The sequence below is a fragment of the Callorhinchus milii genome, unplaced genomic scaffold (genome assembly GCF_018977255.1).
Source record: "Callorhinchus milii isolate IMCB2004 unplaced genomic scaffold, IMCB_Cmil_1.0 Scaffold13, whole genome shotgun sequence".
NCBI classification, from domain to species: domain Eukaryota; kingdom Metazoa; phylum Chordata; class Chondrichthyes; order Chimaeriformes; family Callorhinchidae; genus Callorhinchus; species Callorhinchus milii.
The window spans coordinates 19,412,213-19,439,787 of NW_024704754.1; the positions used below are offsets into that span (position 1 = coordinate 19,412,213).

The 27,575-nt window shown below is 47.2% G+C and overlaps 3 protein-coding genes and 1 non-coding gene across 8 annotated transcripts; all 4 read left to right on the forward strand.

Moving 5' to 3' along the window:
• The first annotated feature begins 1,464 nt into the window (after positions 1 to 1,464).
• On the forward strand, positions 1,465 to 11,247 carry hmmr (hyaluronan-mediated motility receptor (RHAMM)). Of its 5 annotated transcripts, none has more exons than XM_042340134.1 (22): positions 1,465 to 1,570; positions 1,682 to 1,780; positions 2,650 to 2,732; positions 2,988 to 3,053; positions 3,132 to 3,320; positions 3,736 to 3,822; positions 4,107 to 4,218; positions 4,587 to 4,652; positions 5,140 to 5,216; positions 5,623 to 5,709; positions 6,090 to 6,190; positions 6,323 to 6,409; positions 6,761 to 6,927; positions 7,288 to 7,436; positions 8,217 to 8,431; positions 8,711 to 8,827; positions 9,235 to 9,393; positions 9,592 to 9,744; positions 9,882 to 9,987; positions 10,269 to 10,445; positions 10,547 to 10,691; positions 11,076 to 11,247. In XM_042340134.1, exons 1-22 carry the CDS (start codon positions 1,525 to 1,527, stop codon positions 11,093 to 11,095), a joined length of 2,508 nt encoding a protein of 835 aa, XP_042196068.1. In that variant the 5' UTR covers positions 1,465 to 1,524; the 3' UTR covers positions 11,096 to 11,247. The 5 variants fall into 5 exon arrangements, with proteins under 5 accessions (XP_042196068.1, XP_042196071.1, XP_042196069.1 ...); XM_042340137.1 differs by having other exon boundaries at positions 9,885 to 9,987; XM_042340135.1 differs by having other exon boundaries at positions 5,143 to 5,216.
• Positions 11,248 to 13,928: 2,681 nt separating this feature from the next.
• Positions 13,929 to 18,021, forward strand: mat2b (methionine adenosyltransferase II, beta). The gene is made up of 7 exons (XM_042340131.1): positions 13,929 to 14,014; positions 14,781 to 14,981; positions 15,421 to 15,535; positions 15,764 to 15,916; positions 16,018 to 16,211; positions 16,393 to 16,506; positions 16,694 to 18,021. The coding sequence occupies exons 1-7, from the start codon at positions 13,958 to 13,960 to the stop codon at positions 16,862 to 16,864; spliced, it is 1,005 nt and encodes a 334-aa protein (XP_042196065.1). The 5' UTR covers positions 13,929 to 13,957; the 3' UTR covers positions 16,865 to 18,021.
• Positions 18,022 to 23,729: 5,708 nt separating this feature from the next.
• trnav-uac lies at positions 23,730 to 23,801 on the forward strand. Its single transcript has one exon. It is a non-coding gene; the product is annotated as a tRNA-Val (tRNA).
• A 1,388-nt stretch (positions 23,802 to 25,189) lies between these two features.
• Positions 25,190 to 26,350, forward strand: LOC103188211 (neuropeptide Y receptor type 2-like). Its single transcript, NM_001293005.1, is given in 1 exon segment — positions 25,190 to 26,350. A coding segment is annotated over 1 exon segment (1,161 nt).
• The last annotated feature ends 1,225 nt before the right edge of the window (positions 26,351 to 27,575 follow it).

A 27,575-nucleotide genomic window follows, 5' to 3' on the forward strand; every position in this document is an offset into this window, starting at 1 on the left:
GCTCGGAGGCAGTGGAGTCTATCATCTGGAGAAGCTGCTGCTATTGATTCTGTTCCTAAAGAGTTTCAAGAAACGTGTAAAATCAATTGATGTAAACAGACAGCCCCAAGGGATTCACTGGAAATAAACCACCTTGTATTTATGTCTTGTGTTTGTTTGCATGTGGCATACGTGTGTGTGAGCAGCAGGACCAGAGGTGAGACAATCAGCAATCAAAAAAAATAACATTGTCAACTCTTGACGTGGAGAGATGTTTGTGAAGTCAGGGTGTCAATAATAATGATAATCCTTGCATTTGATATAGCGCTTTTTCATGTCTTCTCGACGTCTCAAAGCGCTTCACAGAATATGCTGTAAAGTGATTTGACTGTATATTTGTGGGCAAACTCGGCAGCCAATTGCACACAGCAGTGTCCGCACAAACAGTCGTGGATTGAAAATGACCAATTTATTATTGTTTTGTTTTGGAGGGATTATTATATGGGGCAAAGGTGGGTAATTATAGAGTTGAGGTACAGATCAGCCATGATTTTATAGAATTGTGTAACAGGCTTGAGGGGCTGAATGGCCTCCTCCTGATCCTGTAAAATTTGGACAAAGCAAGACAATGCAGTGTGTAAGAACACAATCACACGATCAGGTTGTAACAGGCTCTGGAACTATCCCCCGGTGCCTTCGCCGCCTCCTCCCTTTCCTCCTTCAAGGCCGGTCTCGAGACCTTTCTCTTTGACCTTCAGCCTTCAGCTCCAATCTCGACTCTCTACCCTCTCCTCGCTCCCTCCCTTCCCTCCCCCCCTCCTCGCCCCCTCCCTTCCCTCCCCTCATCCTGACCATTCCCCCCCTCCTCGCTCCCTCCCTTCCCTCCCCCTGACCATTCCCCCGCAATGCTCGGGTCCTGACCCAACTGTACAGCGCCTTGGGACGTCCTCCCGACGTGAAAGGCACTCAATAAATGGAATCTTGTTGTTGTTGTAACGCCTTCCCAGGAACCGACCAATACCTTCAAGTGTATCCCAGGTAATTTGCCTAAAGTAATCCAGGTATCCCACACCCTGCTCACCGGGGCCTGTGATTGGTGGGGAAGGCGCGGTCTGTGATTGGTGGGGAAGGCGCGGTCTGTGATTGGTGGGGAGGGCGCGGTCTGTGATTGGTGGGGAGGGCGCGGTCTGTGATTGGTGGGGAGGGCGCGGTCTGTGATTGGTGGGGAGGGCGCGGTCTGTGATTGGTGGGGAGGGCGCGGTCTGTGATTGGTGGGGAGGGCGCGGTCTGTGATTGGTGGGGAAGGCGCGGTCTGTGATTGGTGGGGAGGGCGCGGTCTGTGATTGGTGGGGAGGGCGCGGTCTGTGATTGGTGGGGAGGGCGCGGTCTGTGATTGGTGAGGAGGGCGCGGTCTGTGATTGGTGGGGAGGGCGCGGTCTGTGATTGGTGGGGAAGGCGCGGTCTGTGATTGGTGAGGAAGGCGCGGTCTGTGATTGGTGGAGTGTGAGGTTTGAATTGAACGGCGGTTAAACCGCCGCCGCCGCCATGTCCTTCCCCAGAGCTCCGCTCCGGCGCTTCAATGAGCAACTGGGTGAGTGAGGAGAAGAGGCGGCGGGAGAGGCCGGGGGGGGGGGGGGCGGGTGGGCTGAGCTGTGTGTGTGTGTGTGTGTCGGTGTAACCCGGGCTGTCTCTCCCTGTCCAGGCTGTGCCCCCCCACCTGGCCACTATGATGTTAAACAGCAGGTGGGCTCCAGAGGCCCCGTGTCCTTTGACAAGTCAAACCGATTTCACAAAGGCAAAGGTGAGAGCGAGAGAGAGACAGGAGGAGGGAGGAGGTGGGTAGGGGGGGGAAGGGGGGGGGGGGGGGAGGAGGTGGGTGGGGGGGGGAGGGAGGAGGAGGAGGGAGGTGGGTGGGGGGAGGAGGAGGAGGAGGAGGGAGGGGGGGGGGGGGGGGGGAGGAGGAGGGTGGGGAGGGGGGGAGAGGAGGAGGAGGGAGGTGGGTGGGGGGCGAGGAGGAGGGTAGGGGGGAGGGAGGTGGGTGGGGAGGAGGTGGGGGAGGGAGGAGGGAGGGAGGTGGTGGTGGTGGAATCCCTGTCCTACAGAATCGCATCTGCTCGTGAGAGATGGATAATTCTGGCATTTGATACAGCGTCTTATCATGTCTTTGAGACGTCTTCATAGGAAATGCTGTAAAGTGAATTAATGTTTTGTGACTATGTTTTGTGGATGAAATGTGACAATTGTGCACAGGTGTGTATCTGCCACTAACCTGTTTAGCATTTTAACTTTCGCCCACAAAATATACAGTCACTACACTTTACAGTATATTCCGTGAAGCGCTTTAACACATCTCATGGATGTGATAGAGATGGGTTCTGGCCATTCTCTCATCAGTGTAGCAAGTTGATGCTCCTCTGCACTGTGTGCACACACTTCTGTCCTTGGTGAAGATACCAAGTTTTTACCTGATGTCCTATATTGAATAGTTGTGGAAGGCTGCTATGCCTCTGCACCCAGCAGTGTACCTGGTGAAATGCCTGCACTGTGTATTTGTAGGCTACCCATTTTATTGCCCAGGCACCTTCCTGTTTTCTGTCTACCCCCTGCTGCCCAGCCATCCAGTCAGTTTTCTCGTGTGTCACCTGAAAGTTGCACTTTGTTTATTTGCAGATGTGGGAAGCCAACCGTTGCCTGAAACTGAGAAGAATCTTACATCACCAGCCAGTGCTCGGAGGAATCTGGGGTTTAGTACTGTTAGTATTACTGTAACCAATCTCAGTGTAGTGTTGTCTGTGGTTAAACCATTACTGTAGACTGCTCAGTTCAGGCTTTGTTTCTACCTTCACAGTTTAACAAGTAACTAGTTCCTTGACTGGGGTAACAAGCGAAAATGGTTTGCACTGCAGTGTGAACTGTATCTTGTATCTTTGCCCACTGCTCGTGCCTTCACTTCAGAGTGGGGAGTGTGTACACACTTTAATGCCTGATATTCTGTGAATTGCCTTTAGCCCAATTGCCAGGTGGATGTGACCCTCACTTTGGAACTGAAAAAGCGGCAAATGTTGGAGAAAGAAGTGAGTAAATGGAGGTTAGGTGTTGGGGACATTGTGAGAATTTGAGGAGCTGTGGATTATAACTTGCTTTTGCTGCAGGTCCGATGCCTGGTGCAGCAACGTGGGGAGCAGGATAAACGCCTCCACAGCCTGGAGGAGGAGATGAAGAGAATAGAAAGCAAACTAAGTGCAGCTGTGAGAGAGAAAACGTCACAGGCATCCAACATGGCCTCCATGGAGAGGCAGCTCGCTGATCTGCACAAAGCCAATGAGCTTCTCAAAACTAAGGTACAGAGAGATTCCTACTACCCTTCCATTTTCTTTCGTTTTTTTATAAAAAAATCATTCTACTGTTAACTTTATGCAATAATGTTCAAGGCTGGTAGAAAGTGAATAGGAAATGCAGGAGAAATTATTTTAGCAAAAGCTTCCGAAGGTGTGGAACAAATTAGCAGTGTAGGTTCTGGGAAAAAGGATTCTGCAATGGACTACATGTTCCTGGAAATGAAACGAATTCTGGGGCATTAGCTGACAAGAGAGACGTGTGGGATGAATAGTGAGAAGGACCAGTGAGCTACTCTTGCTGTGTCTTTAATTTTCAACTTGTTTGGCTAAAAAATTCAGGTTGCTTCTATATTGTCCTATCTACTCCCTGCATTAATGTGTGTTTAAACAAATACATTGTCTCTTTCCTCACTAATAGTTTTCTGATGATGGCACCAAGAAGAAAATAAACTCACTTTGTCTGGAGCTGCTGGAGGTGAAGAACAAGGCTGATGCTAAGGACAAGGTGTGTGTGGTTGGCAGGTTCCATTGGGACATAGGCTTTTAAAACTGTGCCACTTAAATGCTAAACAAAAGCCATCAATGGCCTGATACACATACGAGTAGGAATGAGATTCTAATTATGTGTAAACCCCAATCTCAGTGAAGACAGTGGGCTATGCTGACCACCAGCTAAGTAAATCCTGATCTTTAATTGAAGAGAAGGAAAGTAATGATACATGCCTGTATGCCGCTGCATACTGCTGTATTGCTCCATCAGATGTGTGACATCTACACTCTTTGTTGCAGGAGCTCAGCTATCTTCAGATCAACTTAGAAGGTAAAGTGAAGATTCTACAGGCAGATCTGGAAGCTTCGAGATCCTCAGTGACAGCCTTACAGGAAAGGAATGGATCACTGGGTATGTTAGCAGCACAGCCTGGCCGCACTTTCTACCTTTTCTGCATGTGCCGTTCACAGGAACATCGCTGTTCTGCTTTGTCCTTGTCTTTGTCAATTGGTCCGTAGCTGCAGCAGCGTCTGAGCTTGTATATCAAGGTGCTGAGGTGCAGAGATTCACTGACCATATGTCCTCAAAAAAAANCTCGTCTGATATCCTACTTATTGAGAAACTAAGAAATACACTTGTTGATTGCAGCTTTTTGTTCTATTCCAGTTTGTAAACGCAGCACTATGTTCTTAGTTTCTAGCATTGACTGTGGTGATGTTCTGTGCAGCCTTTGTGTGTGTTTTTCTGGGATTGTAATCTTTGATTCCTATATGTTATAGAAGAGATGCATCAGGAAACCAAGATTCATAGTGAGGATCTGGAAAGAGAAATGGACAAGTTTCACGGTGACTATTTTTTCTGGTAGCCTCATTGTTCATTATCCTTTTAATTTAAGAAAGCCATTTCATTCAGAATATTCTTTCCCAAATGGGTGGGGGTGATTTACATTACCTTGTCTAAAACTATTTTCAAAGTGATGGGGGTGAAAAGCGGAGAGAGAATTACCCTGGAGCTGAACTGGAGCTAAGCAGACATGCCTGGCAAATAGGTGGCCAGATCTAGATACAAATCATTTCCTCCTGTTCTGAATCGCCTAGACATTGAATTGTCTATTACATTGCCTTCAACTGAAAATATAATCCATGTCATGGGACTGAGTTTATCTTGAATTTTTCATCTATAACTATGGGGGGAGGGAGAATTTGGTAATTTATCTCTCCTTTCAGTGAACGCCACACAGTAATGTTATAATATTATAGCTTTGTTACTAGGTTCAGGTTTCCTTCTATACCAGAACCATTCACAATCTTGTTATCCTCCCCCACTCTCAAGCAGAAGTAATCAATGAGCTGCGTGAGAATAACCAGGCTCTGCAGGAATATCTGGATTGTGCCAATGAACGAATCCAGGTAATGGTTGATACCTCTCCTTCCCTCACTCCTAGCTCCAACTCCAACATTTCCATTCTCTTCGTTATGGACATTGGGCCTGGGATTTCCTCTTAAGTATTCCAAAAATTCCCATCCTACCTACCCTCTCATTGTTCTCATCACACTCCTCCTCCAACTGTTTCTCCCCATTCCACCTCCTGTCTGCAGGCTTTATTTTAAACGCAAATTTGGCATGATCACCTAATCTCTTGCCTTTGTGTGTTTCTCTCACTCACTATTTTCAAAGGTAAAATGGTTCTTGACTTTCTAGAACTAAGCTACTCTTCCTCTCCCTATAGCCGTGATGCTTAAACAAAGATTGTGATGACTGCTGGGCGAGGACAAGAATTGCAGTGTTAAATTGCTTTCTTTTCCTAAATTCTAGCATCTTCAGACTGAATTGAGTTTGAAGGTGGAGAAGTATGAGAGCAAACTGGGGCAGGTTTCAATGGACCTGGAGGCCAAGTATCAGGTAAGATCTGTCAGCTCCATGTGTTCAACATCTTAACTTGACAAATCAAGCTTTGTCTGTGATCAGTTCACAAGTTTAAAACACAGGGTGGATAACACTTCCCAAGTTTATAGTGATCTCATCCAACTGCTCATGGCCATTCTTGTGAGATGAGTTGGTCAAAAGTCACAACACCCATTCTACACAGTCACCTCTGCAAATCTCACAATGACAACTAACCAAGACATCATGGAGCAAGACAGTTGGTTGAGGCATTGATAGTCTCTTGGAAGCCTTGCCTGAAATCCACCAGTTGCTTTTCTGAAAGAGACTAATGTTAAAGTAATAGATCTTGTTTGGAGCGGGAACCGGATGTGCTTGAAATCTTTCTCTTGTTTCAGGCTGCACAAGCCAAACGGCAGGAGGTGGAGGCAGACCTACAGGAAATGCAGAGTAATCTGAACCAGTCGACCAAATATGTGAGCGAGCTTCATGGAAAACTGTACGTATACTGCTCCTGACCTGTATCGTATCCTGTCCCCTGGCCAATGCCATTGTTTTGTTCTGAGGTCTAGACTGAGGGAGCTAAACACTCTATGCAGCACTGTTTGTTTTGTACCTTTATATTTTATAGGATTGAAATAGAACAGGAAAGGGCGACATTTGCAGAGGATAAAGCTGAAATGGAGAAAAGGCTCTTGCAGTGTACAGAAGATCTCAGGTACCTGATGCTTTAGGTGCTGGGTTACAACTCTCTGCTGTGGTGTTCTCTGGTAGGAAAGGTGTTGCCAATAGAAAGTCCAAATTCATACCTTGTCATGGGTTTGAATGCAGTGTGCAGCCAGGAAGGAGTCTGTCTCTTGTCTGGTCCATCCTGATCTGAGAAAGGGGGTGAATGAGTGAGTGCTTCCAGCTGTTAACAGTCCTCTACCGGGTCCTCAAGTGTTTTACTACTGCATTGTGTCGGGGAGGGATGAGGGAGCTAACGTTCCTCATTGGATATAATCTTTTTTTCTCTCTGTAGGAATTTGTATCTTTTTGTGTTCATTGGAATGTTTCTTTGTATTTTGAGGAATCTGACTGAGCAGAGTGATAGTTTCAAGGAGGAGATGAGACAGTCAGAGGAGCGGCAGCTGCAGAAGGAGAACAAAATGATCGATTTGAGGGAAAAGGAGAAGCTGCTTTGTGAGCAAATTAAAGAAGTGACCGAGAAATACCAACAAGTTCAGAAGGAAAAAGGTAGGGAAAGGCTGGAGACCATCTAACTCCAGGATATTTTAGAAACTAGATGTTGACTGACTTTCACCCAGTTCTGTTCCAGTGGTCAAGGTGGATTGTGCAGTTACCGTAGCCAGGCCTACCTCAGGCCCCGGGACTCCAGCAGCAGATTCTGTGTTCAATCTCTGTGAAGATTAGCCTGAGACTGCTGTTAAATTTTCAGTATCTTTTCGTTTACTGGAGAGATTAAAACTAGCTGCAAATACTGCTGGGACACAGCTGGCCTGACAATAACTAATCTCCCCCTCATATTCCAATCTCTGCAAGATCCTGGATAAATATATATTGTATATAATGACTATATATTGGGTTGTTCTGCAGGAAGCCTGGTGGCAGAGAGTAATGAGAAGGAGCAATGTCTGGCACAAGAACTGGAGCTAGAGAAGGAAAAATCGAGCCAAGTGGAACAGCGTTGTCAAGCACTGCAACAAGAACAGGATGAACTCCTCATTTCCTCCAGAAAGGACAAGGTAGCATTACCTCACAAGTGGCTGCAGTTTACATCCTATCAGGAACTGGGTTAGAGGCTGCTCAACAAGTAAAAGACACAGATATAATTTGACATTTTTGAAATGCTGGCACTTGTGAAATCTGGTTCACTTGTCTCTTCGCCTCTCTTGCCTCCTTCAAGGCCGGTCTCAAGACCTTTCTCTTCAATTGTGCCTTTGGTCGCCCTCCCATCTCTCTGCCGTCCCTCACCCCTAAACCACCCCTCCCCCATGCTCGCGCCCCGACACCTGACTGTTGAGTGTTTCGGGACGTCCTCCCGACATGAAAGGCGCTCTATAAATGTAATTTTGTTTTTGTTCACTGCCAATTAACATCCTTACTTTTAGCACAGAAATTCATAAGCTGCCTTTGTGGCTAATTTCCTGACCATGCAAGCCTTTCAGCTCTACAGTTTGCTGGTTGGGGAAGGCAACCGTGATCCAAATCCCTGTGCACCGTGAATGAAGCACACACACAAGGTTGTACTAGATAACTTCACTTGTGATGGGGAGTTTGGTTTGGTTTGGTCTGCTCCTCTCCTCATTAGTCCAGAGCAATGGCTTGGGTCAAGGTTGCTTTTTAGTGGATTAGTATTTATTTGTCACTGTGTTAGCATTCAGCAGCTGGTATGTTGGTACCTTACAGTTCTTGAACTTTCTAAACTTTACATTAAAAGATTTTCCATGGTTCAATTTAAGAAGCCAGGTAAACGTCTCTTTCTCGGTGTGCGTTTTATTTTATTCCTAATCTTATGTGTGTAGGAAATGGTGGAGTCCCTGAGTCAGCAGCTTGAGATCTTCCAAGGAGCGATGGCTGAAGAGAAGGAGCTGCTACAGGAGAAGCTGGGGACGATGTTGGATGAGCTGGAGAAGCTACAGGCCAAGGAAATGGAGGCTGAAGAGGTGCTCAAGTGTCTCGAACAGGAGACTAAGCAGAAAACCAGAGAGCTCGATGAGGTGAAGGCACAGCTCAGCAGGTCGGTACCACACAAAGCAAAACAAACAGTTACTACATCAACAATGTGTACTTTAGTAATGCCTCAACACACAGACACTGAGGATCCCTGTGCGAGGGGGAGATAGGGGGTTTAATATAATTAGGAACTCCACTGCTGTCTAGTCTACTCTTATCCCAGTTTTGTGAATTTCATCCACTTACTGGTGGTTATAGTGCTAACTGCTCTAATATCTGTTGATTGTGAGGTTGTGTTCATAACAAAATGCTCTTATAGGTTGACATGTTTTTCTTGATGCAGCAAAAGTGCAGAATTCGAGAAGGTGATCGAGAGTTACAACAGGACAATTAGCAAACTGCGTGAGGAGCACAGCAGCTCCCTGAGAAAGCTGGGGGACATCGAAATAGAATTCCAGAGGTAGGTTTTCCCTTGTGTAGGTGGGATTTCATGGGTATGAGGGGCAGGGTTAGGACACATAGCGATGGGAAGATGGTGGGATGAGTATTCCTGGAAGGATATAATTAAATCAGCCGAATTGTTTTCTCTGAGGTTTTCTATTGTCCAAATAAATAGTGGAAGGTGACCTTTAACTGGATTAACGTTGGAAAAGATTTGGTATATGGGAGCGAGCAACAAATGTGGGGTCTGAACCATTGAGTTGACCAGTTTATGCACAGTGAGGAGAGGTAACTTAATTTATTCTGTTCTATACATTGTACTTTGCTTGTGCTAAAGGCATCCAAGCAGGTGGCTAAAGCTACAGAGCTTCCTTGTCTAGTTATTCTCTGAAACGTGATGCTGTTAATGTGTAAACATTTGTGCAGTTACAAAGAGTCTGTGAGCGAGAAGATGGCTGTGCTGCAAGAGGAGAGCTCCAGGCTGCAGAGCGACATCGCTCAGCTCCAGCGGCAACTGCAGGACAAGCAGCAGCAGCTGACAGACAGCCAGGCTTCACAAGAGAAAGCCAAGGAGGAGTACGCACGGTAAGATTGTCAACTCATTGCCCTGTGCTGTCTATAATGCACCCTCTGTGGTCAGTGTTGCTGTGTATAATGCACCCTCTAGGATTAGCTTTTGGTGTTGGTAGCTCTGATGTGACCTACATCAGTGGAGTAAATGTGTTCCTTGAGACACTAATTGCCATATGAGTCCAGCATAATGTTGAATATTTTTGTCTGCAGAATGTTGCTGGGTGCACAGACCAAACTGGCACACCGGGAGGCCGAGGTCAGGAAGGTGGAGCACGTCCACAATGTGACAATAACCCAGCTTCAGGTGGAGCTGCAGGAGAGCCACACCCGTTACAGGGAACTGGAGGCGGCAGAGAGAGACAGGTAGGTGCACATGTGTTTATGTAACTAATGACTATTTCCGGGCTGTGATGATCTATGATTTGTGTGTGAGAAAGCAGTGGGGAAACACAAACGTGTGAGGAGCTGCCATGAATTATTACCCCCTTTCTGTTTAACAGTAGGAAAGTGGCTGTGGACGAGGACACAAGGCCACAGTTATTGGCTGAAGTGCAGAAATGGCAAATTCTATACGAGGAGCTCCACAATAAAGTCAAACCTTTCCAGGTACTTTGCCTTGCCCCACCTCTCCTCTAGGTGCCTCTCCCTGCCTGACCCTCTCCAGTTGCCTTACTACTTGTACTGCGTCTCTCTCTACCCAGCTGTACGAAGGATCTCGACATGTGGAAGCCCATAACTATACAATGTGTCGGGAGCTGTGCTGGCTGAGTGCTCATTCCTCCAACGTTCACTGAGTGTTAAGGAATTAACCTGATGGGACATGTGGGGTGACTTCCATCAAGAAAACAAATCTCTAAGTGCTGTTGTGTTGCATTGCTGGATTGCAGGAGCAGCTGGATGCGTTTGAGAGGGAGAGGAGCTCTCTGCTGAATGAACGAGGAGCCACACAAGAGGAGCTGCAGAAACTGAGTGTTGCCTACACCAAGCTGCTTGGCCATCAGAATCAGAGACAGAAGATCAAACATGTGATGAAACTGAAGGTGGAGAATGGGCAGCTCAAACAGGTAACGGCGCCTGCAGGGAATCTGGCTGTGAGCTCTCACTCTCTCTCTGTACAATGACTACTAATCTCCCACTCTGTACAATGTCTCCTTTCCCTCTGCAGGAAGTGGCCAAGCTCCGATTCCAGCTTTCTAAGGATAAGCAGAAGGGAAAGCGACTGCAGGAACAGCCGGTTAAAGTACACAGTGTCAAAGCATTCCAGTCCATCGCAAAGGAAAATGTCGCTCCCTTGACACCATTGAGAGAAGGTGTGGAGAATGGGAGGTTTCCCAATAGTGAAGCTCTAGCAGTCACTCAGTGGCAGGCCTCACACCTCAATAAACAGGCGGGGGGTTGGGAGTGGGGGGTGCGGCTCTGTACGATGACCCAGCAAAGAACTCTGGAGCAGGAGGAAAGATTGCCATTAAGTAAAGTATAATACAATTTACATACTGTTGTGCCTTTTGCATTGGGAGCACGTCTCAAACCATTAACACCGCATTTGGGGTCCTGAACATCATCATTTTGAAATGCTTAAAGTGCTATTTATTTTACAGAATTCCTGATTGGAGAATTTGTTTAAGTTAGTTGCATATAAATGTTGATGTAAATGTACAAGAAGGAGTCTGTACTAAAGTACATTTCTTTTGCAGGCAATAGAAACATCCGTTGAGTTGCCGGCTCCAAACCGATTCCAAGTGACAGAAGGTGTTGCATTTTGTCTCTGAGTGGGATTTACTGCTGGTCATCCCTTACCCATTGTTGGGAATAGACTCTGGGTTTATATCTGAATAAAGGATTGACAAAGAGATACTTTTTCACATATGCTCTTGCCAAGTGATGAGTTTTTATGAAATATTTTAAATTGGTTTTAATAATAATCCTTGCTTTTTTTATTATAATAAAGATAACAAAAGGTTTTGGTTATGTGAACTGTTAATTTTCAAATGGTTGCACTGGCCAACAATCCTCCAGCTTTAATTGTTGTTTATCACATGGCTGCTTGTGGGACTTTGTTATGTACAAATTGTTCTACACGATACAGTGACTACACTTGACCTGTGAAGTGTTTGTGCTGTTCTGGCATGATAATGTGCTGCAAAAATGCCAGTTCTTTTTTGTAAGGTCATATTAAGTGATCTGTGAATTAAAGAGATTTACCAGAATATTCCCAGGAATGAGGGACCTGAGGCATGTGGAGAGACTAGAGAAGCTAGGATTATTATTCTTGCAGCAGAGAAGGTTATGGGGAGATTTAATACAGGTGTTCAAAATTATGAGGGGATTTGACAGAGTGCACAGGGAGAAACTGTTTCCACAGGTGGTTGGACACAGATTTAGATAGTGGCAAAAGAACCAGAGGAGATGAGAAGGTTTTTCACAAGAGTTGTTTGAATATGAAATGCATTGCCTGAAAGGGTGGTAGAAGCAAGTTCGATAACCATTTTCAAGAGAGAAGTAAATAGATATTTGGGAGGACAAATTTGCAAGGCTAGAGGGAGAGAGCAGGGGCATGAGATTAATTTGGAGCGTTGGCACAGCCCACGGTAGCCTCTTTCTGTGCTATATGATTCTATAAGCTGTAACTATTCGTATGAAGGTATTGAGACCTGATTTCTGTCCAAATCTCTGTTTTCCTGAAGCAGATTTCAGTATTATACTTGTGTGGAGCACCTTTGGTCAGGGTGTGTCCTGGCTAGAAACTGGATTGGCTTTCCTCATTTTGCATTCTTCAGTGGCTCCACTTGATTTCTTCTTTCCATAGTAGGGCATCATCATGAGCCACATGTCCAAGAGTATAGCAAGACGCTTTCATTATCCGAGCAACACTAGTGGTTTGCTGGTTTTCCAGTTCTGTCTTTATCAAGTCACTAGCTGTATGCGTGGCGGCTTTGGCCACAGCCCCAGCCATAGCCCCCGTTGGCTACATGTGTGATTTGACGCAGGATGCCACAGTCAGCCAGCGCATCCACCAGGTGTAACTGCAGTTTGTGCATACATACGCACGTGCTCTGTGACTCATGATGCCACAGCGCTACTTGGTGGCCACGAAGTATGACTAGTGAAAACGTAAAACTGAAATACATTTTAGGTTATAACTCATGAGCGATAGAAAATAACCCAAAATAAATATGCCCCATGTCACTCCCAGATGCAAGCCCTTTCTGTTTAGGTATAAATCATGTCTTTATGTCAATCGGTAATTGGGATTTCTTCTTGAAGCACATAGACATTGTTTTATTATAGGTAATCTGGTTACATTGGGTGCACCCTCTGTCTCTGCAGTTTCTCTCCCAACCCGCTCTCCCATAATGTATACATTAGAAGATACAGCACAGAAACTGGCCATTCAGCCCAACTGGTCTATACCGCTGTTTATTCTCCACATGAACCTCCTCCTGCCCTTCCTCAACTAGGCCTTCAAGCATAAATGTTCCAAATGTACTACTCCCATTATGTTTTTATTTCAGATTTCCAGCATGTGTGATTTTCTTTATTTATTCACTGATTAGGTAGAATCTAATTTCAGATTTATTCTAGTTCTGATGTTCCTTTACCTTTCTGTATAAAATGTAATTGAGCAATACCTAAATTTTACGCTTATACTCCTTAAGAGATTGGGGTAAATTCGAATGCAAGATCCTCATCCTCACTTACAAGGCCATTCAGGGCCTTGCTCCCTCCTACCTCTCCGACCTACTATCCCCCTACCTACCTGCCCGTACCCTCCGTTCCTCGGGCTCCGGGCTGCTCCATATCCCCCACCCCAACTGCCCTACCATCGGTGGCCAGGCCTTCAGCCCCGAGGCTCTGGAACTCTATCCCCCAGTGCCTTCACCGCCTCCTCCCTTTCCTCCTTCAGGGCCGGTCTCCAGACCTTTCTCTTTGACCGTGCCTTCAGCTCCCCTCTCGACTCTCTACCCCCTCCCTTCCCTCCCCTCATCCTGACCATTCCCCCCCTCCTCGCTCCCTCCCTTCCCTCCCCTCACCCTGACCATTTCCCCCTTGCTCGGGTCCTGACCCAACTGTACAGCGCCTTGGGACGTCCTCCCGATGTGAAAGGTGCTCAATAAATGGAATCTTGTTGTTGTAAAGTTCACTGGGCTTTCTGATCCGGTGGTTGCACTCTATCAACCAGAGTGACATTGTACATGTATTTATATGTAAGGGGTGGAATGAATTGTCAATAAAAATGTCAGTGAATCTGTACAAACGAGGGAGAACTGTGCAATATTGGATTGACTGTGTCCAAGATGTTGTGTTGGCTTTGGTTGGCAGCTCCGCTCCATTACCTGCAGCACGGGGTGGGGGGGATGTTAGCTCCAGGTGACCACTGGGGGCGCTGCGCCCACCAGGTGTGAGCGTCAAACCCGCCCACTCCCCGACCGCTGGGCCCCGGCGACCGCTGATTGGCTAATCGTAGCGCTGATTGGTACAAAGTCCTGTCAGTCACAGTGACCTGCGGCTGATTGGTCCTGGGGGCTGTCAGTCACCAGAACTGACCGCTGATTGGCCGCGGGGCGGGATTGCCGTTATGGTGGGGAGAGAGAAGGAGCTGAAGATCCACTTCAGCCCCGGACACGTCAGCCTCGTGCAGGTGCGGCCCCGACCCCGCCCCGGGCCGCGCCCGGCCCCCGCCCCCCGCCCCGACACCGGCCCCCGCCCCCCGCCCCGACACCGGCCTCAGGCCCCCGCCCCATTCCCTACACCCGACCCAGGCCCCGGATACCTCAGCGCTGCGGCCTCCGGGAGGCCCGAGTGTCCGCCTCACTGCTGCCCGAGTGTGTCTGCCTCCCCCCCCCCACTCCTCCCCCACATCCCCCCCCCACCTCTCCACCCCCCCCCACTCCTCTCCCCCCACTCCTCCCCCCCCCTCCCCCCCCCCCACTCCCCCCCCCCACTCCCCCTCCCCCCCACCTCTCTCCCCCCCCACTCCTCCCCCCCCACCTCTCTCCCCCCCCCACTCCTCCCCCCACCTCTCCCCCCCCTCCCCTCTCCCCCCCACCTCTTCCCCCCACCTCTTCCCCCCCCCCACCTCTCTCCCCCCTCCTCCTCCTCTCCCCCCCACCTCTCCCCCCCCCCCCCCTCACCACTTCTCTCTCTCTCCCCCCCCCCCCCCCCCAAGGCTCGGGCCCCGACCCCTGACTTCAGCGCTTTGGGATGTCCTCCCGACGTGAAGGCGCTGTATATATGTCATTGTGTTGTGTGTATTTAGGGTTGTGGGCGCGCGCGCGTGTGTAGGTGTGCGCGGGCACAGCGGTGCGGTGGGGGGGTCTGACCTGCGGAGCTACTGGGGACCACCTCCTGACGTGAATACCAGTATAATTTGTTGTTGTTGTTGCTCTCCTGTGGCTGAGGTGCAGGAGGATGCCCCTGTGCCCGATCGACGGGTGTTGGTCACTGGAGCCACAGGGCTCCTGGGCCGAGCGGTTTACAAAGAGTTTGCGGACAATGACTGGGACACGATGGGATGTGGCTATAAAAGAGCTCGGCCAAAGTTTGAACAAGTGAATTTGCTGGACCCCTCGGCAGTGCGACAGCTAATCCAGGAGTTCAAGGTACTGTGTGTGTATCTGCTCGTTACAGCGGGATACGGCTGATGGCTCTTTGCGAGGATTGATGACAAGAAGTAAACAATCATAATAGTGTCTGCATCCAGTACAGCACCTAATAATAACGATAATCCTTGCATTTGCTACAGCGCTTTATCACGTATTTGTGACGTCTCAAAACCCTTCGCAGAATATACTGTAAAGTCAATTAACTGTATATTTTGTGATGACGTCCAATAATTACTGTCACGTGTAGGAAAAGTCTCAGGATTGTGACCAAGGAAATGGAGAGTGTGGAACAAAATTCTCCATTCAGGTCTGATAAGGTTTGGGAATTCATTATCACGTGTTTCAGACAGACTGGGGATTCTGCCCCAGGGATGAGGATTGGAATACTGACCGTCCTTTCGACACTAAACCCGTCATGTGTTTTTTTCCATTGCAGCCCCACACTGTGGTGCACTGTGCGGCAGAACGGAGGCCTGATGTAGTGGCCTCTCAGCCTGAACACTCCACTCAGCTGAACGTAATGGCTTCGGGATGGATAGCCAAGGAGTCAGGTATAACACACAAGAAAGAAAGTGAACAAATCCTGCAGTACACAGTGCGCTGGAGGGTAGGGCTGCTTTGCTAAGCGTTTGTGATCACATCTAAATGTACGAAGGAAAGCTGAGGAGCTGTGGGTTTCTGGTTATAAATCAATGTACCTAACGTGGATTGAGACTAATGTTGCAAACTGTAAGGATTTATAACCGTTTGTTCTAAAGCAGCTTTAATATGTCTTGCAGCTGAGATTGGAGCATTCCTAATCTACATGAGTACAGACTACGTGTTTGATGGGACCAGTCCACCCTATCGGGAGGAAGACACTCCCAATCCCCTCAATACGTACGGCAAAACCAAACTGCAAGGGGAGCAGGCAGTGCTGCAGAACCACCCAGGTAAACAACAGGTTCAACATATCACAAACAGCATGTTTGTTGCTCAGTCTCTCTGTTCCCTGTGGTGTGGTGATCTGAGCTGATGTGCCTCTCTCTGGCAGGGGCTGCAGTGCTGAGGGTTCCGGTGTTATATGGTGATGTGCAATCTCTGGAGGAAAGTGCTGTCACTGTGTTATTTGACAAAGTTCAGCACAGTAACAAGTCGGCCAATATGGACAACTGGCAGCAGAGATTCCCTACGCACGTGGGCGATGTGGCTCGGGTCTGCAGGCAGCTGGCGGAGAGGAGGCTGGAGGTACGGGAGTGAGACATCAGCACAGTGTGGGGAGCGGGTGGGGGATGGTTTCTGTCTGACATCAGTGCGGTGTTAGGGGTGGGGGGGGCGTTGCCTTGTCCTTAAAATGAGACGTTAAAGTGAGGACGAGACCAGCTAGTGTAATAAAATCCTGTCTTCTAATTTTCCTGGTTATTCACAGGATTCTTGTATCAAAGGCATTTTCCACTGGTCGGGTAACGAGCAGATGAGCAAGTACCAGATGGCCTGCATCATGGCGAACGTCTTCAACCTTCCCAGCAGTCACCTGCGCTCGGTAAGTGACAAACCCCAACCCAACACCGCCCCTGTGTGTTTTTCTGTTATTATTTCCTCTTCCCAGCTCTTTCTTCACAACTCTCAATGTTTTTGCTGCTCCGGTGCTTTCCCAGGTCCTTCCTATTGCGAGTGAAGTGATGTGAGTGAATTCCCCACTAATTGCTCTCTGGTTCCCGTTTGCCCAGATCACAGAGAGCCCCGTGGTGGGAGCTCTCCGTCCTCAGAACACCCAGCTGGACTGCTCCCGCCTGGAGAGGCTGGGAATCGGACACCGGACACCGTTCCTCACCGGGATCCGCCGCTGCCTGTGGCCGTTCCTGCTGGACAAGAAATGGAGACAGACGGTCTTTCACTGACCATAAAATGGCTGCAGTGAAGGGCAGAGGCTCAGAGCTTGTGATAAGTTGTGAAATCTAGGTTCAGGCAGTGCCCCCTCCCCTCCCCTCACAGCCCACGAGGAGCTTTAGAGGTTTGTGTAACAATTGCAGCTCAGCCTGATGAGGTGTTCAGTGCTCAGAGCAAGACGCGGTGAGCGTGGGGAAAGCACTAGTTTAAACATTCTCCCTTTGGGTTTGTCTCTCTCCCCGCCCCCCCAACCACTGTGTGAGCTGGGCACTGGCTGCCGTCTCCAGGTTCCTTTGAAATACATGAGTGCGGTTTAGAGAAAAAACTTATTATCAAAGTTTCCAGTTTGTTTCCTATTGAAAAAAATCCTCAAGTACTTAACTTCTCATTCCTCTTATGGAGGAGTGAATAATGCCGCTGTGTCTGTGTGTACGTGCAAGGGTGTATATTTGTGTGTGTATATGTGTGTTTGCGAGAGAAGGCAGGGAAATCACAGATGCAATAACCTGGCTTGTCCACATCGCTTCACCCTGTACCTGAAAACTGCTTTGCTTTAGTGATTGTGCTCCAACCTCACTAGTTTATTATTTTGCAATTCCAGAAATTCCAAATACCAGGAAGGCTATGTGTGTATCATGGCTGCTGTCTGTAAGCTATCAAGTCACCGTTGTAGTTAGAAACATGTTGCACTGAAACGCAAATTTAATTCTGCTCCTGAGACGCTCGTCACACGGGTACAGCATTACTCAGTGCGTGTTGTTGACTGTGCACTGCATTGTGACTACAGCTTCAATCATACGAGGCCTTGAGTGTGGAGCTGAGACTGGCCCAGGTGACAGCGATGTGTGGATGAAGGCCTTGGCTCTGCCCGGAGAGAAGCTTGGCTTTAAGCTTCACATCTTTGCTGAATGAGTAGAAGTCGTTTTGTTGAATGGTTGTTTTGAGCGGTGTGACTGCTGGGCGAGGCTTTGTGGTTTTACACTGATGCCAATTGTGACTGTTTAACAGGTTGTCACAGTGACTGTAACACACTCTGGGACAGAGGCTGCTTTCCCCACTTGATTGTATGTTGTGCACGTGTCTTGTCACACTCAGTGAATGTAGAGCTTGATGGAGTGACTGATACTTTGACTTTCCTTATTCTAGTAAAACCAAGGAATAAAGCTTACAGAATGTTCGAGTTATCCCTTTCTCTCCCTCAGTCTACATTCTATCTAAATCCGAAAATAAATTGTCTAAATCCTTCCTGTCTGATACACCACACAAACACAGCAGCATGATCTGTCACACACACACAAAGACAACCTGTAGTTGTCTATTCAATAACTAAGAGCAGCAGCTTGTTGCTGAGGTGAACGTTCACCTTGTGCGGGAGTCGCAGCTGTATTTGGAAATCGGAGCTTGGAGTAGAACAATGAAGGAAGTTAATAACATTAGGGGGAATGTCAGGATCCCCAGAGATTGCCTTGAATCCTGCTGAAGGGCGAAGGAATGAAAAATAGGCAATTCCTTGCAGAGCCAGGTATTGACTCAATTTCACCTCATTCACAGCCACAGCTTCTTTCATGCGAAGGATTATTACAGGGAGCAGCACGATCTAGTATGGAAGGTCAGAGTCTCTGGGAATTCAAACCCTGGTATCTGAGCTTGGTGCAGTTCATTAGTAATACTCTAGCATTTGATATAGTACCCTGTATGATCAAGGTGTTTCAAAGCGCTTCATAGAATATACTGTAATGTAGTTGACTATTTTGTGGTGGAATTATGGCAACCATTTGTGCACAGTAATTTCCCACAAACATCCAATTTTATTTGTGAGATTGTTGGCCAGGACAGTGGGAGAAACTTCTTTTCGAATAGCTCCGCGGGATCTTTAACCTTTAACAGACAGGGACCTCAGGTTAATGTCTCATCTGAAGGCTGAAAATAACAGCACTGACTGCAAACTGAATTAACAAATGCCAGTCGTTTGGAAACAGCCTGTAATCAATGGTCAGTACACTTGCTGCCTTCTCCATGCTGTTGATGGACACCATTCACTGTATATCACACAGGAGGTAACATCTTTTGGATCTGCTTGTTCAGGTTGTTCTTTGTAACGTGCTCTGAGACGTGACAATGTGAAGGTCTCTGTATAAATTCAAGTTCTTGTTCAATGACTTAATGTTGCCGTGTTGTCATTAGCCACTGGGTGTCGCTCTTATCCTGGTCGCAAACTTTTACCCAACTTTATAAATTCAAGGGAGTGAATTAATCGTCACTGAATATTTCAAACCTATGTACAAAAGGTAGCGACAACAGCCTTGATGTCACTCATTCACTGTGTAAATGGAGACTTGAGTTCTGGGACTGATATTTATTCAGCTCACATTCTCCTGTAGAGCCCCATATTGGCACTTTGAGCCGACAATCTAGGCTCGCATTCCAGTACTGTACTTGGAGGAGACATCAAACCATGGCTCCTTCCCGCCTGTTTAGGTGGACATCAAAGATCACTTGACGCTATTGGAAAAAGAAGGGAATTTCTCCCAGTGTTGCTGTCTTTCACATTGTGGCTGTGTGTGGAACATTGCTGCTGCGAAAGGCCTCCACATTTGGCGACACATGATAGCAGTTTTCTGATAATTAGCAATGATAAAGTCACTGAAACCCCAATTCTCTGTGCTACAGGAAATCATTGTTCAGGGCTGGTTCAGGGCAGCTGATCAATGCCAGTTCTCTGAACACCTCCACCCACCTGTCTGGAGTTAATTGCAAAAAGTTGTGTTAATCATTAAATTCATTAGCCTCTGAAACCAATTTTAAAAAACACACACTTTAGCTCCTTATCTAACAGTCAATTATCATTGACATGCTGTGCACTGTTAGGCTCAGGCAGTGGCAATGGCTCACACCAGTTTTACTGAGAGGAGGATAATAATAATCTTTGCATTTGGATGTGGGGGAATGAAGGCTCATTGACAAGCCAATTCCAGGTGAGTAATAAACACTTTGACACTGGGCAGGACTGCTTAACTGAAAGCACATCAGCCAAATGATATCTAGATTCTTTGATCCAATTTACAGTGTTGTTTTGGACTCAGTTCACACGATCACAAGATGGGTTTGATGGTTGGCTCCAGTCCCACAGTAAGGTGTGTATCATGACAATTGTGGTGTGTGGCTGAGCGAGCCGTGTGTGATGTATGAAGTGTGTGTATATCTGAGCAAATCATTGTCAGTCATCTTGTGTTTCTCTTGGTCCCTGGCTCAGATTTTCTTTGAAATGTGCTTTGCTTCCGGTTGCTGCTAGACACTTGGCTGTAATAATGTGCTGAATTGCAATCAGTGAGCAACAATGTAAATGGATTCATAAATTGATTTACCAAAGACACCAGTTTACAGAAAGCAAAGCTTTTGGGCTTATTCTTCTGAGTCTTCAGGGTCAATTGCCAATGACTGGACAGGCAGAGAGAACAGTGGCGGAATTCAAACAAATCGTTCTCAGATGAACATATTTGTATATTACACACACACACATATATATATATATATACTGTTTGTATATGGAGAGAGAAGAAACAGAAGCTTGGATAACAGAATCCTAAAGTAATACAGAAAAGAAACAGGCCATTTGGCTCATCAATGGAGGGCTGATGTTTATCTCCACAGGAAACACTAAATCTAATCCCTCTCTCCTCTCTCCTTACAAACTTAACATTCTTCCTCTTCAAGCATCTAATTTCCTTTTAAAATGCATTGATGAACACTGGTTTGCAGATATTACGCTCACACTCTGTAAAGATATATTTTCTAACTTCCCTTCAATTCTTTTCTGGATTCTCTGGGATGCTACTCTGTGTGAAGGGCACTATATAAATGCAAGTTGTTGTTGTTGACTCACAATGCACTATGCTGGGAACCTCTGCAAATAAGAATTTCAAATAGTTTTTCATTGTCACAAATCAGACAGCAACTGTCAAAACAACCAATGAGCAATCGATCAGATTTGCTTGAAACCGTCACTCACACACAGAGGTTATGTGCAGCTCCAGGGATTTTCCAATTCACACATTCTCTTGGATTCATAATTAAAGTAAAACGTTTGGCCATCGATTAACCCAGTAACTGAACATTTGTCGTAATACACACATGGTTTTATATCCCATGTCATTCTCAAACACAGCTTGCTGTAAATACCACCAAAACTTCAGCAATATTCATAATCCTTCTATTTGTTACAGCACCCAAAACTGCTGTTTGTGGGACATTGCTCTGTATAAACTGGCTGCTGTGTTTTGCCAAAAAAAACAGTCACTCCACTTTAAAGTATATCCTGTGAAACACTTTGAGCTGTCCTTCCGATGTGAAAGGTGCTATTGACACATGTAAGAATTATCATTACAATTTTGAAAGATCTCAAAGCTCCTCACAGTGAGTTGTTGTCAAGTGAGTTTGTAAGCAAATGTGGCAGATATTTGTGTACATCAATGTCCCCCGCAAACATACCATTGTTGGCTGGGTATAAAGTAAAAGTAGAGGCAATTGTGTAACATCATCACTGAGCAGCACATGGACTTTAGACAAAGACAAACATAACTAATCTCCTTGGCAACTCCAGGGAACTTGTGTTGGCCACGAGTGACCTGGCAGAACATCATCTCAAACTAATGACATGTTAGATGTGGTTTGGGGTCTCCCCCGACATTAGTAGATTCTAACCTTCTTCCCCTCTTACCATTTCAACAGCTATTATGAGTCTTTCTCAGAACCAGGGAAATGTCAGTGCGTTTGGCCCATTGTATCTGTGCTGTTGCTCACTCGCCCACGTATAGGGAGGAAGATATTTTTGGTTTCAAATAGCTTTGAAACAGCAAGATGAGAGAAATTTACATTAAAGCACTTTCTGGATCAGACGCACAGATTGCTCTGATTTTCTCCATCCAGCCTCACCCCATGTACACACTCACTCTCTACACTCACATACACAGACACAAAGAGGCGAATTAGCTGTTAATTTTCTCTGTTCTGTGTTGAATTACTGATATTAGCCGAGTGCTTGGGGAAATCTGAGACCAATATACTGTCTAATAACCCCGGCCACTCAGCCAATATTTGTGTAAATGCCAAGGTATCTTTGCTCCTCTCCATACCCTTCAATACTGAAACAATTTAGTTTTGACCTTTTCACTTAAACTGCTTTCACTCCTGCTTCCAAAGAGCAACATTAAACTGGCTGCTATGTGTGGGCAGCCACAGTGTGACGTGCAGAGGCTTAACTGTGCCGTGCGTTATTAATCTGTAGGCACCTCTGAGCGTTTGCCCACACACAGTCACAAATGTACTAATGTGTCTAATCTCTCTGCGGGTGTCAGATTAACAGTGATATTTGTAATCTGGTTCATAAACCACGTTACATAGCCAGAGAGTGAGCACCTAATGTCCAGCCCCAGGGAAATGTCGAGGAAAAAGTGGGTTTTAAGAAACAAAGTCTTCCCCACGTTTGGGAATCCTGATACGTAGACTTCAATTGGATGTTATTTATTATTATTAATTATAAGCCTTGCATTTGGTATAGCACCATCAATGTCATCAGGACTCAAAGTGTTTCGCATTATTAGCTGATGGATGTGCAGAAAGAGGTTGAAGTGGTGAAGAGGATCAATTGTCTTCTTCTGCTGAAAGTCTACTACTCTGAGTGAGGAGAACTGTATAATAATAATAATCCTTGCATTTGATACAGAGCCTTATCACTTTGTTGCGACGTCTCAAAGCACTTCGCAGAATATACTGTAAAGTGGAGTGACTGTATTTTGTGGATGAAACATGGCAACCAATTGCGCACAGCAGTGTCCCACGAACAGTCGTGGATTGAGTGACCAAATTATTACCCCTGGAAAGTGATCTGTCAGTTGACTAACAAGCAAGTTCCTACTTCCTGCTAGGCAAACAGAGGCATGTGGAGTAAGGAAACTTACTCCAGGTTTTGCCCCGCCCAGGAATCAACCCCAGGTCTTCTCACTTGTTATTATTGTTAAACAATCAACATGTCACCCTGTGCCCGCCTTGTGCCCGCCCTGACCGGGCACAGTGACCTGGTTCACATTATAAACCTAACCACATCACAAAACCAGCGTTTCCCTTTTAATTGAAACTTCCCTCCTCCTCAGGTTCGTTGAAGCAAAGTGATTTTAGTGACAATGAAACCATTGGCTCATCCTGTGTCAGTGAGAACTGTGATAGCAGCGCTGTTACCTCACAGCCCAGGGCAGTCGCTACCAATCATCCATTATCATTAGCCATGGATACTTTACACTGCAGCTCTCTGCACAGATGCCAACCTTTTAAAAGCTTGCTGACTGTAACCGTGTGGGTGTGAGTGTCAGTGCCAACCCACTGATTGCTTCTCACTCACCAGAAACTTTATGGCCAATGGGAGAGTTGGGAATTGTCCCTGATTCCCAGCGGCTTGTGGCGGTGAGGAATATGAGCGGCTACTGACCTGGTCTGTGATGGCGAACTGGTAAGAGCTGCGGCAACTGTCATCTCTGTCACTCTCCCCTCATTCCTCTCTCATCCCAGTCCATACCATCTTCATCACATTTCACATCCAACCTCTCTCTTCATCTCCCTATAATATAACAATCTTCCTATTCTGTATTTCTGCTCTTACACTCCTCCACCCCCCACTCTCTTTGTCCTTACATTGTCGAGTACCTCTTCGACTGCCCCTTCGGTCAACCTCCCACCCCACCCCACCCCCCCACTCCTCACTCTACTTAACTCCCGCTTGCATGCAAATTCTTGACTGTCCAGTACTTTGGGTCGTCCTCCTGATGTGTAAGTGTCATTTGTTGTTGTAGCGTTTTATTAGAGTTTGATCATTATTAAGCTTGGGGTTCTGTAGCTCAGTGGTTAGAGCGCTCGCCTTACAAGTGAGAGACCTGGGTTCAATCCCCGGCAGGTCAGGGCGAAACCTTGGGCAAGTTTCCTTACTCCACACAGAGCCTAATAATAATCCCTCCAAAACAAACCAATAATAAATTGGTCATTTTCAATCCACGACTGTTTGTGGGACATTGCTGTGCGCAATTGGCTGCAGCGTTCGCCCACAAATATACAGTCAATTCACTTTACAGTATATTCTGTGAAGCGCTTTAAGACGTCGAGAAGACGTGAAAAGCGCGAAATCAGATGCAAGGATTATTATTATTATTAAGCGCTCTGAGGCACTGCTCTGTGTGAGGCACTGCTCTGTGTGAGGCGCGCTGAGTAAATGTGGTGGTGGTGGTGGTGGTTTCTCGGGTTAAGAACAACACTGGAGTTTACAATGAAGTGTAGCAGATTGTAGGTGTTTCCCCAATTTACAGTAAGTTGTACAGAAATATCCTGAGCAGTTATCAGCCAGAGTAAAGCACGGAGCAGGATTGTTTGTGAGAACCACAATAACCTGAGCGTGAGCTCAGCCCTGGGTGGGGGGGGGCACAGGCCCTCTGGTTACAGCCCCCTTCACCCCCAGAAAGGTCCCGATCAGAGCTGCCAGCAGTAACTGAGCCCAAACCTACAGCATCACTGCTCCTCACATCCTCACTCATAGCCTCAGAGAGCCTCAGGTTACAACAACAATAGCGCTCTGAAATTCAGTTATATAGTGCCCTTCATGCTGGGATTACAGACGCCCCCCCCCCCCACCCCCGCGCGAGGCAAGTGTCACTCCTCACCCCCCACACCCTCACCCCGTATCCAGAGCTGCTGCTGCCAGGTAGGAGCCGGGACTGTAAAGCCAGCGCTAATCAATAGTCTGAGAGTGAGTGAGTCCTGTGCAGCGCAGCCCCACTGTCTGTCTCTCCATCACTGGTCATGATACAGTTACCCACAGTCTGTATACATTAACCCTGTCATTGCCAGACCCTGTGATGCTGAATACAGACTAATATCACAGTAAAAGCAAATGGCTTTACAGTGTCTATAGGGTGACAGAGAACCACAGCGATCAGCTGTGCTGTGTGTGAACTGTGACCATTAACTGGAGTTGAGGTACGGATCAGCCATTATCTAATAGAATGTCGGAACAGCCTCGAGGGGCTGAATGGCCTCCTCCTGTTCCTATGTTCTTACGCACATTGATACCCACATTGGGTGCTTTTATTTGATGTCACAAGGCAATTGGATAATAATTTGAAGAAAAAAATGCTCCCTCTATAACAGTGTGAGGAAAGTTCTGAGTTTAGGATGGCTGCTAACAGCAAAGACAGGACAGGCCAGAGGGAGAGTGGGGGAAACTCGGGGTGGGGAGAGAAAGTAACTGTTTGCTGGTCCCCAGGGAGAAGCCGCAGACTGACCAGGAGCTCCTCATCATGCGACCAACGGAGCTGGCAAACAGCAGCGAGGGTCCGGAGGTGGACATGCGTGGGGAGTGGTGGGCCTGGTACACAGTGGACATTGCCCAGCCCAGGTCAGGGCTGCTCCCCATGGCAGAGAGCACCAAGCTGCTGGGCGTGAGGGTGGTGTTGATCACGGCCTATTGCCTAATCATCCTCTTGGGACTGGTGGGCAACAGTCTGGTCATACACATGATTGTCAGGTACCGGCACATGCGCACGGTCACCAACTTCTTCATTGCTAACCTGGCGCTGGCTGACCTGATGGTGGACACCCTGTGTCTGCCTTTCACCCTGGTCTACACACTGCTGGACGAGTGGAAGCTCGGGGCCACCCTGTGCCACCTTGTGCCCTACGCTCAAGCCCTGAGTGTCCACGTGTCCACACTCACCCTGACCGTCATTGCATTGGACAGACATCGCTGTATTGTCTTCCACATGGAGAGTCGCATCTCCCCCCGAGCCAGCGGAGCCGTCATCGCCATCACCTGGCTGGTGGCCGCGGTCCTGGCTGCGCCGCTCGCCATCTTCCGGGAGCACAAGGTGGTAGAGTTGCCGCTCATCGACGTGCGCATCGTGGTTTGTTCTGAGAAATGGCCGAACGGCAACAGCCAGGATGGCACCATCTACAGCGTCTCCATGTCCCTCCTGCAGTACGTGCTGCCGCTTGCCATCATCAGCTATGCTTACATCAGGATCTGGGTTAAACTGAAGAACCACATCAGCCCCTGTGCCAAGGGCTCGGGCCATTGCCGCAGACGCAACACCACCAAGATGCTGGTGATGGTGGTGGTGGTGTTTGCCGTGTGTTGGCTGCCATTCCACCTCTTCCAACTGCTTAGTGACCTGGACAAGAGGCTCTTTGACTTCACCGAGTACAAGCTTCTCTACAGTATCTTCCATGTGGTCGCCATGTGCTCCACCTTCGCTAATCCCTTCCTGTATGGTTGGATGAACAAAAATTACCGCAACGGTTTCATCACCTTCTTTCGGTGCCGAGATGGCCCAGCCCCCCAGATTGAGCACTGCCGCTCGCCCCGGCCCATGGGCCACACCCGGCCCTCGCCCATCGAGGTGCAGGAAAGGAATGTGGCCAACTGCTCGGGGGCGCAACAGCCCACAGCAGCCACCATTTAACACAGAGATTCCATATGGCAATGAAAATGCCTGCACTCTGCCATTGCCCATTGCCTCTCACACCTGCCCATTGCCTTTCACACCTCACATTGCCTCTCAGAACTCCCCATTGCCTCCCACACCTCCTCATTACCTCTCGCAGCTGACGATGCCTCTCAGAGTCAGGGCTAATGGTGTATTAATTAGCTGCTTTCATGACAAGTTTAAGCCATTTGAATGAACGTAAACTAACCTGTATATTTTTGGTTGATTTAATTTATGAATGTTCTAAAGCAATGTTAGACTAGGAGCTGATGTACCGTAGATGGATTTCACACCCAGTTACTGAAGCCTCCTCCCCACTGTGCCTGAGCCACAACCTGTCTGCGCTGTGTGTGTGCACAACAACAACAACAAATTGCATGTGTACAGGGCCTTTCACTTGGGGAGGATGCCCCCAGGCAGTCAGGGTGACTGTGCTGGGAGTGTGTATACACAGGGTAACAGTCTCGAACCCGGGTTGAGATTTGAGAATGAAAGGTGAGATAGGAAGAGGAAGCCAAGTGGGGAGGGGGTGGGGGGGTCCCTGATCACAGAGAAAGTCATTGATGGAGTTTAGAGATTTCGCACGTGACCTTCATTCTTTACGGAACTTACTAACTTTTATGAGATTCAGCTGAAGCTGTAATTTCATTGTTTGTGTGTTTTTGCGTCTGTTTATCTCAATGTCTCTCGTGTAATAAACTCACTGGTTGGAATGGGCTGAGGCCGTGGTAATTGTGAGAGTGAGAATGAAAAGCTGGAAGCCCAGCAAGCTAGTTTACTGTAACACTGCGCTAGTCAACTATTACACATCAATCTCCTGGATACACCAGATTAACTTCCGCGTTAATAGCAAAACTTTATATTTATAAATATATAAGTATTTATTTATATTAACTTCAACTTCATGACTAACAACTCTCTGTCTGTAAAGCTCCTCCAGACTTAGTTTACAGTGAAAGGCGCTGGTTTAATATAAACTGTTTAAGAATTGTTCAGGGAAGTTTTTAGAATCACAACACAATTGTTCCACAAATGAGAAACTTCTAAAGCGAATCTGATTTTCCCAAAGGATCAATAAAGATGAAAGAGAAAGTGGCCATTTCCCGAGTTCGGGCCTTGATGGCATTAGCTGAGGTTTCTGATGACAAATTGACCAATTATATTCTATGTAATGTTTGGTTATGGATTTCTGGCCTGTGTG

Excerpts from the sequence above, each read along its gene's own strand:
- mat2b (XM_042340131.1), top strand. The coding sequence starts at position 13,958 with ATGGTGGGGAGAGAGAAGGAGCTGAAGATCCACTTCAGCCCCGGACAC. Across the intron at positions 14,982-15,420 it reads AGCTAATCCAGGAGTTCAAG|CCCCACACTGTGGTGCACTG; the intron begins GTACTGTGTGTG and ends TTTCCATTGCAG. Across the intron at positions 15,536-15,763 it reads ATGGATAGCCAAGGAGTCAG|CTGAGATTGGAGCATTCCTA; the intron begins GTATAACACACA and ends TATGTCTTGCAG.
- hmmr (XM_042340134.1), top strand. The coding sequence starts at position 1,525 with ATGTCCTTCCCCAGAGCTCCGCTCCGGCGCTTCAATGAGCAACTGG. Across the intron at positions 6,410-6,760 it reads CAGTGTACAGAAGATCTCAG|GAATCTGACTGAGCAGAGTG; the intron begins GTACCTGATGCT and ends TTGTATTTTGAG. Across the intron at positions 10,446-10,546 it reads AGAATGGGCAGCTCAAACAG|GAAGTGGCCAAGCTCCGATT; the intron begins GTAACGGCGCCT and ends TTCCCTCTGCAG.